At 33.5% G+C, this 11,467-nt stretch overlaps 1 protein-coding gene across 1 annotated transcript; it reads right to left on the bottom strand.

The window, feature by feature from the left end:
* Positions 1–995: 995 nt before the first annotated feature.
* LOC106476483 lies at positions 996–9,203 on the bottom strand (the record flags this gene model as incomplete). The annotated part of the gene is made up of 3 exons (XM_022380339.1): positions 9,184–9,203; positions 5,660–7,354; positions 996–1,226 (listed from the first exon to the last, which is right to left on the bottom strand). Coding segments are annotated over exons 2-3 (1,710 nt in total), but the record flags the coding sequence as incomplete, so codon positions are not given.
* Positions 9,204–11,467: the final 2,264 nt, after the last annotated feature.

Raw genomic sequence — 11,467 nt, 5'->3', positions numbered from 1 at the left:
CATTATCAGTCAACTACAGCAGTGGAACAAGTGGTGAGTTTGGATAATACAACATTATCAGTCAACTACAGCAGTGGAACAAGTAGCAGAGTTTGGATAATACAACATTATCAGTCAACTACAGCAGTGGAACAAGTAGTAGAGTTTGGATAAGACAGCATTATTAGTCAACTACAGCAGTGGAACAAGTAGTAGAGTTTGGATTTATATTGACTAAATTTCATGGACTATAAAAATACACTTTTCAAACACTAGGGCCTGTAACAGATGTAATCAAAAATGTGTGAACTTGTCTCACATACATGCTGTTCAAATAACAAAACATAAAGAGGGCCTTGCAAAATAAATGTGAAAAGGTGTTCAAATAACAAAACGTAAAGAGGGCCTGCAGAACAAATGTGAAAAGGTGTTCAAATAACAAAATGTAAAGAGGGCCTTGTAGAATAAATGTGAAAAGGTGTTCAAATAACAAAATGTAAAGAGGGCCTGCAGAACAAATGTGAAAAGGTGTTCAAATAACAAAATGTAAAGAGGGCCTTGTAGAATAAATGTGAAAAGGTGTTTCAAATAACAAAATGTAAAGAGGGCCTTGCAGAATAAATGTGAAAAGGTACTGTATAGCATAAAATGGAGGAGCATAGTCCTACCGAAAAATGTTGTTTGACGCATGAATTATTAAATACTGATGTACTTTCCACCAAACTATTGCCAAGTAGAAAATGTTAGATACGATATAATTAAAAGTTCATAAAAACCATACGATATCATTAAAAACTTTTTGAACATGAAAATATGGCTAACTTTATACCAACACATGTATATTAAATGTATGATGATAATTAGTTATAGCCTAATACAACTAGATCATTCTCATTAGTCTGTAATTACACAGCAACCTTCTTTTTACACACTTTTCTGTTAAAGTATCTTACTAGTTTTCCTAACGTTCTAATATTTATAAATTTTTACATGAACAGCTATGTACAAGACATTACCATGTCGGCAGCTTCTTTTACTGCTTGAGCTAATCCAGCAATTTCCTGGTCTACACTAGCAAGATAAACTCCGTGTGCCCAGAAGGCACAGCTCTCGTGAACCCAAAACTCTGACAACGGCTTCCCACTAGGTTGTGCAGAGCATGTGCTTGGGGAAGGCTGTTTCGAACCTGGACTCTGAGAACTGGTAGATTGTCCCGGAAATTTGGAATATGTACTATTCTTCCTATCCTACAGGAGAAACAAAATGTAGTCAACTAAAGTAAACACTAACACAGATTTACACATACAGAGCTTTGGCTCAACAATATTTGATACATTTAGTCTCTTACACAATGCCATTCTTGAGAGTGGACTGTTAAAAAATGGCAAGTTAACATCAAAACAACCTGATCAAACAATGTTTTATTTACTCATATTAATCTTCAAACCACCAAGAGGACCCATAAATAGTGTATCACACTGAGTAATGTTAAAAATTATAGGAATTGTAGTGTAGAAAAATGACTAAAACTAAGTGAATGTTATCATTTTCCTCCACTTCTAATAGGTACTTACCTCTACTCACATAAATAGTTACTCATACAGTGCTGCCCTCTATATGCAACAAAAAATTTCTGCATGCCACAAGCCTTCTATCTTCCCTTCATTGGAATTGACTGATTCCACAGCATCTCTCATGCAAATCATCATGCGTCAACCAACAAAAGTGCAACATGCTCTCATGACACATGTGGATCCTTCTATTCAATTCTAATAAACTATCACTTTGAGTTTTAGCAGAAGATGGAATCATCGGTTTTCAGTGGGGAGGAAGAGTGGGAAGTGTGAAAGAAGGTAAGCACCTATCGGAAATACATTTTCAATGTAGGAAAAATATAACTTCTGATACAGTATATTACCTCTTCTCACATAAATAGCTAGAATCCCACATTAAACAGATGGAGAGGCCAGTGTGAGGGAAAGAAAGAAGCATCCTTTAAAAGCTTCTGAAGGACCCTCCCTAAGATAACACAGTCAGATTCAAAGATATGATGTGGGGGACTGCACCACTTCTGAACCAGGTATACTTCTCGCCCATCGTAGAAAGATGTTGCATATATGGGCAGAAAACAGAGGAGCCCATCCAACTGATAGAGAACTATGATCTGTACCATGCAATATTTATGAAACTCAATCCCAAAAATTATAAAAATAAGGAAAATGAAAATGATGTGCCTCTGGGTGTAGAGTGGCTTGGGCATGAGAAACTGTAAATGGTAAGTGAACTACATCTAAAACCCATGCCGCTGGGAATTGAAATCTATGTGGGTGTAGGATGAGGATCATACCATTGGTAAGTCAACTACAATCCATAGGATGAGGATCATACCATTGGTAAGTCAACTACAATCCATAGGATGAGGATCGTACCATTGGCAAGTCAACTACAATCCATAGGATGAGGATCATACCATTGGCAAGTCAACTACAATCCATAGGATGAGGATCATACCATTGGTAAGTCAACTACAATCCATAGGATGAGGATCGTACCATTGGCAAGTCAACTACAATCTACAGGATGAGGATCATACCATTGGCAAGTCAACTACAATCCATAGGATGAGGATCATACCATTGGTAAGTCAACTACAATCCACAATTTAGGCCACTTGGAACCAACATCCATGTGAGGGTAGGAAAGAGGATCATACCATCTTCACCCCAGGTTCAATATGTGATTGCCAGAAAAAAAAAGTTAAAATAAAGAATTCCTCAAATGCAAAGAAAAAAATAATAATGAAGAAATCCCACATTGGCAATTAAACTATTAAAATCACAATTCACATGAACAGCATCAAAAGAAAAACACCTGAACACAATTACTGCTAGATAAGAAGTGATAATTCGGAAGAATTGAATAGAGGAAGCTACACGTGTCAGGAAAGTATGTCACACTCTTATTGGTGGAGGGTTGATGCATGATGATTTACATAAGAGATGCATCGCAATCAGTCAATTCCAATAGAGGGGAGATAGAAGGCTTTTGGCATGCATAAAAAAATTCCACATAGCGGGCAGCACTGAACAGAATAGCTATTTATGTGAGAAAAGGTAATGTACCATATCGGAATCCCTCATTTTCTATGTAAAATACACAGTGGACTCCAGAACTAATTAGTGGAATTAACTAGGATATTGATAGTATTTTTGTTTACATTTTTTTTATGCAAATTACATTAGGAATCTTGAAACCAACAAATTAATAGACCAATGAGCAATCTGAAGCATGAATAGTTTACAAAAATGTGCATAAAAAGTTAATGGGGACAAACTGATAATTCTAAGTTATATAAAAAAAATTAATCAAAATATCAAAGAAAGCACATTTTCAATATACCCACTGTTCAAAACATTAGAAATGGCATGTTTTATTTCAAGTATTTAGTAATAATAACATCACAAGTTTTATATACATATTACATAGTATTCATTATAGAACAAGAGCATTAAAACTGTTTATATACTGTGTTTCTTATAACAGCTGGGTGACTAGTGAAATTTGATAATTAATTATTCGTTGATTAAAGTACAAATACTTTTTTTTGTATAACTGAATTGTTTATTTTCCTATTGTGAGACACTGGTGCATCAAATCTGTTCTACTTATTTTTATGTTCATCACTAATACTCCAAACACTCTAGCTCACATGATATCACATCTTAAACTAAATCTTTATTTATAAAACAACACTATTTCTGTGATACTGAATGAAAAGCCACACTGCCAATGTCATGCAACAGAATAAGTGTATGTGTACTATTATACATTCTTACTAGAAACTCGTATTGGGCCAGTAAAACAGACACGCTTAAAACCATTATCAGTTTTTATTGTGAAACTCGTATAGGGCCAGTAAAACAGACACGATTATAACCATTATCAGTTTTTATTGTGAAACTCTTATTGGGCCAGTAAAACAGACACAATTACAGCCATTATCAGTTTTTATCGTGAAACTCGTATAGAGCCAGTAAAACAGATAAGCTTACAACCATTATCAGTTTTATTGTGAAACTCATATAGGGCCAGTAAAACAGACACGCTTACAGCCATTATCAGTTTTTATTGTGAAACTCGTATTGGGCCAGTAAAACAGACACGCTTACAATCATTATCAGTTTTTATTGTGAAACTCGTATTGGGCCAGTAAAACAGACACGCTTACAATCATTATCAGTTTTATTGTGAAACTCATATTGGGCCAGTAAAACAGACACGATTACAATCATTATCAGTTTTATTGTGAAACTCGTATTGGGCCAGTAAAACAGACACGCTTACAACTATTATCAGTTTTATTGTGATGTAGTGTTATACCTAATAACAAATAAAACTTTTCAACTACTATTATACAACGATTGAAGAAACAAGACAGTGACTTGTTAGAAGACAAAATGAAGAAATAGGAGTTACCACATAACACAAAATAGTAGCAACCCATAAATAAATCATTTACACACAGATTGTACATCAGTGAATTCCTAAAGTGTTCAATACTAGACACTTCAGAAACAAAACACAACCAATAACTACAAGCATGCCTATAAAAGTGACTAGGTATAAAACATAAAATTGTTTCTGGTTCCCAACTGACTTCAATAAAATGTTGGCATTAGCTTAACAAATTTTAATTACCTTTTGAATGCTTGTAATTCACTTGTCAAAGATATAAATTGTTGGTTTTGCTAGTAATCTCTACTGTTGACTTACCTAAACATCACGTGTTTGTTCAGCTATTGTCATAGCTCTTCAAAATTATTGGTACTCTGTAAATAACACTACATTTTAATGTATGTTGAGGTGAACCGTAGACTGATACACAGACTATGTATGGAATGAGCTCCTGCTTTACAAGACTTGATTAGATAATTTCATCTAAATATACATATTCAAAAAAGAAGTTTGTAAATTTTTTCTGCGTGATGCTTCACTACTGAATTTTACACATTGGGTTACACTAGACGTGAGAGTTATCAACAAGTGAAGAAACAAGCACTTCCATTTAACACAATGAAGGTACTACCATTCTTAGTTGATGAAGTGTCTGTAATTGTTTTTAAGTGTTTGAGATACCAGGACTAAAAACAATTCATGTGTTAACATAAACACTGCCACTGTTAAACTTGTAACTTCTAATTACAAGACATTGGTAGAAGTAAACTTTAGTCAACTTAAATGTATCGTAACATTTGTTTCTGATACTTGTTTTGGCATGTGTAAGTTCTATTGACATTTGAATAAACTTTGTGATTTCATTCACAAACTTTTCATTTCTGATATAATTTCACGTATCATTAATTTTAAACAAGAACTTATAATTTATGATTACATACTCGCGAACAAGGAAAACTAGAAGTAACATTATGTTCAAAAACTTATCAGCACATAAAAACAAACAAACTTAGAATGACTATGTAAACTCAAGTTTATATGTTAATTACCAATTATATATTTTTTTACCTAGATCAAACTTCCTTTAAAGATATAAAATATTCCAAAATTTTGAAATATTTAATCTCAATTCACAGAGAACAAATATTTTCCTTTCTTTACCAATCTTCATGTTGGTAAACTAGACGTTAGTAGTATAGATATTCTTAGGTAATAAGAGACTCACCTTTACACGTGAGCGGCAATGCTTATTGAGCTCTACTGGATTACACGCGTTAGTATCTACTAGTACATCATCATCTTTCTTTGGATTGTCATCCTCTATGTAGTATGGCCCAAACAGATCCCCGAGATCATCGACGTGGCTTCTTCTGTGACAGAATGCACACAACCAAGTCTCATCTTTAGTAAAAGCATCATATGCTGAAGACAGGGTACTTACATGACCTACGTGTAACCTTCTGTTAGGGTTCCTGTTGGCAACCTGAACCCTAGGTTTGGCCATCTCCTCTCCAGTTAAAGCTAAGTTGATGACAGAGACAGACAGCGGTCTTTCTTTTGTACCTACAATGTGAATGTACGGCCCTAGAGACAATTTGGGTCTTTTTGGTTTTTGTGATGGAATATTTATAGTCACAGTATCTAACATTGACTCCTTCCTTTTCCTCTTTTTCTTAACCAAACATTTATTTTTGTGTTTCACAGACTTGCCTTGAGTTCGTTTTCTTCTCAGAATGGTACTTTTGGTTTTATTAGGAGAAACAGTCAGAACTGCTTTCTGCTTAGGACAGTGCATTTGTTTCTTTTCAAATACACAGTTTGTTGTAACTTGGGACTTTTGAGTTACACACTCAATATCAACTATACTCTTTCCTAAGTCTGAAGATTTTAGAATTTTATCATAATTTTTATTCTCTTCATCGGGTAAGGTTCTTGATAAATAATTTTTTGAAATGTCTAAATTCCCAGCATCACATGTCTTAGGTTCTGACTGCGATGTAATTATAAAGCAAGACTTACTGGTTTGTCTACGCAGTGACTTACGAACAATCATCTTGTTGTCTGTCTCTATTGATGACTCTAAAGGAGGCAGTTGCTTTATAATTATTTTCTTCTTTTTGGCACTACCCCAGGGGTTCGGGAGGAAACTCGTATATGTGCTAAGTTCACCATTTACACCATGATTCTCTGGAAGATTCTTTCCTACACTTAATGATGCAGCTAAACTATGAGTATTTAACTCAGAACCATCAGGACTAACACAAATGCTTTCTTTTTTAGGGTCTGGTAATGCATACATGTTAGTTAACTTCTCGGTACAAGAGGATTTTTCTTGAATTTTTTTATCACATTCAGGAACTTCATCTTTCTGTTTTAAAATATTTGACAAGTTACCCAGTGAAACATTATCATAGCTGTCAGAATTTGAAAAATGTTTCAATTCTTTCTTCTTATGGCTTTGATCACCCCCGTTAGCCTGTTGTTCAATCATGGTTTCAGTTAAGGACAGATGTATAATGGTTGGTTGTTGGCTTGACAGTTCTGTGGAAATGTTATCTTGGTCACACGGACCTGTTGAAAGAGCCTGTCCCACTTCTATGCTAACGCAGTTAGAAACAACCGAGTTTCGTGTCGACTGATCAGCCACCTCAGAACAGGGAACTGAAACAGTTGAGATCATAGCGTGACAGTTCTGTGCCACCATCCTACACTACGAGCGCTCAGTGCATCATGTACGAACACAGTCTTTACTACAAACATCGGACAGTGGTGAAACATTTAAGTTGAGCATCAAAAATTTCAGGCCTAGTGAAGACTACTATCTTCACTTATTTTAAGAGCTTGACTGAAGAATCCCACAAAAAAATAATAATGTAGTGTCAGATATGTACCAAAATCTTGCTTCATGAACTAGTAGCTCCTAAGAAGGAGAAAAACTTTAGAAAATCAATCAAATTCACCCAAATTATAATTTGCAAAAAAAGACAAAGCTGTTAATTATATGTAAAAACTGCTATTCTAAACTCTATCAGAAGGGAGTGCTATTGAAAACTGACAGATGATAAAATAGTGAAATAAACACTTGAAAGTTTTGAAACATGAATAATATTGGCTGGAGACAGCTTGAATGGGTAATGAAGAAAAACTTTAATATAAGTTTAACATAACAGCACATGTACAACGTTTTGACATCATCAAATTTGAAACATGAACTTGCAAATCTCATTCTATGAAGACTTAAAAAATATGCAATGGCTGAAATCCCTCCTAAAAGATGAGACTTGTCACTAGTTAGTGTAGAAGAGTATAACCGAGTGATGTTTAAATAATTTCCTATTCATAACAGAGAAACAATTCATGATATACATGTTCTATAACAACGTAGCTTCCATGAACAAAACGTTTATTAAAAATATCGCTTCCATGAACAAAATGTTAATTGATCAAAAAGTAATACATGTCCTCATGATGAATAGGTTTTGGTATCTTAGATACAGTGATATTTAGAGAATTTCTAACTAAGGTGCTACTACATGTAACACAGAAATATGAAGACTGTTCTTTTTAAAACCTATGACTGCAATAATAAAGCTTTGTTACTTTCTCTCTCTCTCTCTATATATATATATATATACATACATATAAGCTCTTGTAAGTGTATTTATCTCTAGACTTCATCATAGGCAAGCCATCTTTTATAAAGTTATGAAAAAATTAAACAACAAATAACAATACCAGGTCTTTATAAACATGCAACTTTAATGTTACAAAAAACTTCAGATATAAGAGGATGTGTTAAAATATACCAGTTTTTCACGTAAGAGTAAAATAATTATGATTTAAAAAAAATTAAATTCTCAGATGAAAAACCTTGGCTTGGTATGTTGTAGTATACCCCCTTTCTCCTTCTGTTTGTAATAATTCATGTCCAAGTAAAAATAATTATTATGTTAGTGATACTCATTGTAATCTTTTGGTTGAATTTTTAAGGTATTTTCTGATGAGTGACACTAATTGCCAACTGTATACAAGCAAATCAAAGACAAATTAAACATGTTAAGCAAGAAACTCAGATTTGATTTTGAACTTAAGTGAACAAAGGTTTTTTGTTTTTTCTAACCCTAAAGATACTTAGTTACTTTGTGTTTATTCATAATTGTAATTAATTTATAACCTGAAATTAGGGAATCTATTAAGAATCATTTAATAATACTAATAATGATTGAAAAGGTATGCTCCCAAAGTCCATAATAATTCAATATTCAGATCGTATCCTTTTTACAAGTATGTAAAAGTAAAAATCTAAGGTAGCATACAATCTTTTCTTTGTGTAGATTGCCCAAGTCTTTTTCGTTCTTTTGTTTAATAATTTGTTTAAATAAAGTTCTGATGATCACAGATACTATTTGGAAGCAAAATGTACGATAATGCCAAAGCACGCGACCACTTAAGAAAAATTAGTTATAATTCCTAAGCCTAACGTTAAGAAAAATGTTTCGTTAGACTCTAGTGCGATACAAAAAAAGAAAAGAAAAAAGGAGATACGTTAAGCCTAACAACAATAACTCATTTAAAAAAAAAATGTATATTTATTTAAGTTTGTGACTGGTAAGAATATATTTTTCTAAAGTTACAAGTACATGCCATAATGACAATTACAGAATGTTTTTGAATTCATTGCGCGTATTTTTGTTTCTCATTTCATATTAATTAATTACCATTTAAAATAACGCATGTACACTTACCTACCATTTAGGCCTACGTAGATATTCGCCCTCTACAATTAATTTTAAAACATGCAACAAAAAAGAAAAATCATGGCTGACCCTCCTTTTCCCTGTGTGAATTATAGGCAAAATTCTTGTAAATGTTGTATAATGAAATTATAACCCATTTTGAAGGTAAATGTTTTACAGAGTTAAATATTAAAATTTTTCCGCTTTTAATACTTTATAGACATGCCATATATATATATATATATATATTATTTAATGCATTACTGTAATATATATATTATTTACTACCTTGAGAAATCGAGCCCTAGATTTTGGTACTGTAAGTCCATTAACTTTTCACTGACCCGTAGGAGTATTTATTCCTTTGTATTAAAGCAAAGCCATATTGTGCTGTCTCCTGTATCTACCGCGGGAATATAACCCCGGATTTAGTGCTGAAAGTCCCTAAAACTTACCTCTGTCCCACCGGGGGACGGATTTCTTCATTTAAAATATATTATGATCAATTGTTATAATATAAATAATTCACAGTTCCGAATAGGTTGTTAATTTTACTAACTTATCGGAAGAAAAATAAAAAAGACGAAGTATTTAAATGTGAAAAATACTACAGACTGTTGTCTAACTCAAAGTATAAAACCTGCAAAAATCTGTTTTCACAAATATAGCGTTATAAGATAACATAGGGAGATCATAAAACCATTTTTCCCTTCAAGACCGTATTTCACAAAAGTAAAACATTTAAATCCACCATTTATTTTTCAGAATATCAGCTATTCTTCTTTTAAACTATTGCAGATTACCAGCTTCCGCTACTGCTGTTGGCACTCGTTCAATAAACCAATCACCATGTTAGAAAAATAAAACTGTCTTACTGGAGAATAGCCTGTCTTTCAAATTCTCAAAGTTGTATTCTTGTGTTCCATTGTCTTCAGTGGGCGCGAGTGTTAAATCTTTGAATTTCGGAGATGGCGAACTGGGTTTAAATCCATGCGATACCAAAAACATTTCTCTGGACTTTGAATTGTGGGTACATTATAAAAATGAGAGTCGCTTTTACTATATTGATAGCTGGAGGTACAATGTTGCTGACCGGATGTCTTCCTTCTGGTCGGTGATTCAAAATTAGGAATAGCCTTAGTAGCTTTACGTCCAGAAAGAACACAAAGAATTCAGGGGTTTCTATCCTATTGATTCCTCTGCCCCTCTTGGTAATCTTGTAAACTTTAACTTTTCATTTCTAATAAGAAAATAAATTAAAATATCTTAATTTATCTCTAAAAGATAACTCTTCTGTGTCAGAAATCATCCTAGCAATCCCCCTTTGAACCTTTTCCAATGAATCAATAGTTTTTTAAATAAGGAGATCAAACTAATTTTACTATTGATTAGTAAAAGTAATTTATGAACTAACCGAATTCAATTTCTTGGTTTATTTAGTCTGGGATAAATTGCAGTTTTGAAAATTTATACTGTTGACGAGAAAAGTTCGTAACAAAAAATATAGAGTTGATGGAAATTTTTTCTTTTGCTCTTATCCTTCTTTCCTTATAATTTTTTTAATTGCGATCGATAAAAACAAACGAAAAACGTTAACGACGCTGATTTTTGTCGTTATTGCATTTTAGTTTGATGGGATTATACGTGATACAAATATTACTTTTAACACGTTGATAAGTAATAATCGGTTGGATTTAAACTTCGCATTATTTCAGTAAACAGATAAGTAAGGACAAAAAAAAAAAGTGTATTTATGCCTAAAAACTGCGAAATAATTGAATGGAGATTTTATGAATTACAAATGGTGTTATAAAAATATCATATCGAGCTTGAGTAAGAGTTTAATCTTATATTTTATAACCGGATTATGTTATAAAGCGGAAAGTATATTTGTGATATCTACAAAATACTTTCAGAGCCGTCCACAAGGATATGGCATGGAGCACACTTATTTACAGATCCTTGTGGACGGCTGTGGCATGGAAAATACATACTTCCAGATCCTTGTGGATGGCTGTGGCATAAGGAAGACATACTTCCAGGTCCTTGTCGACGGCTATGGCATGGGAAATACATACTTCCAGATCCTTGTGGACGGCTATGGCATGGAGCAGAAATACTTCATGGTCCTTGTGGATGGCTGTGGCATAAGGAAGACATACTTTCAGGTCCTTGTCGACGGCTATGACATGGGAAATACATACTTCCAGATCTTTGTGGACGGCTGCTGCATGGGAAATACATACTTCCAGATCCTTGTGGATGGCTATGGCATGGGGAACGCATACTTTCAGATC

Source organism: Limulus polyphemus, unplaced genomic scaffold, assembly GCF_000517525.1.
Source record: "Limulus polyphemus unplaced genomic scaffold, Limulus_polyphemus-2.1.2 Scaffold10692, whole genome shotgun sequence".
NCBI lineage: Eukaryota > Metazoa > Arthropoda > Merostomata > Xiphosura > Limulidae > Limulus > Limulus polyphemus.
The sequence above is the reverse complement of the archived record's forward strand: the minus strand, read 5'-3'. Positions and strand labels throughout refer to the sequence as shown.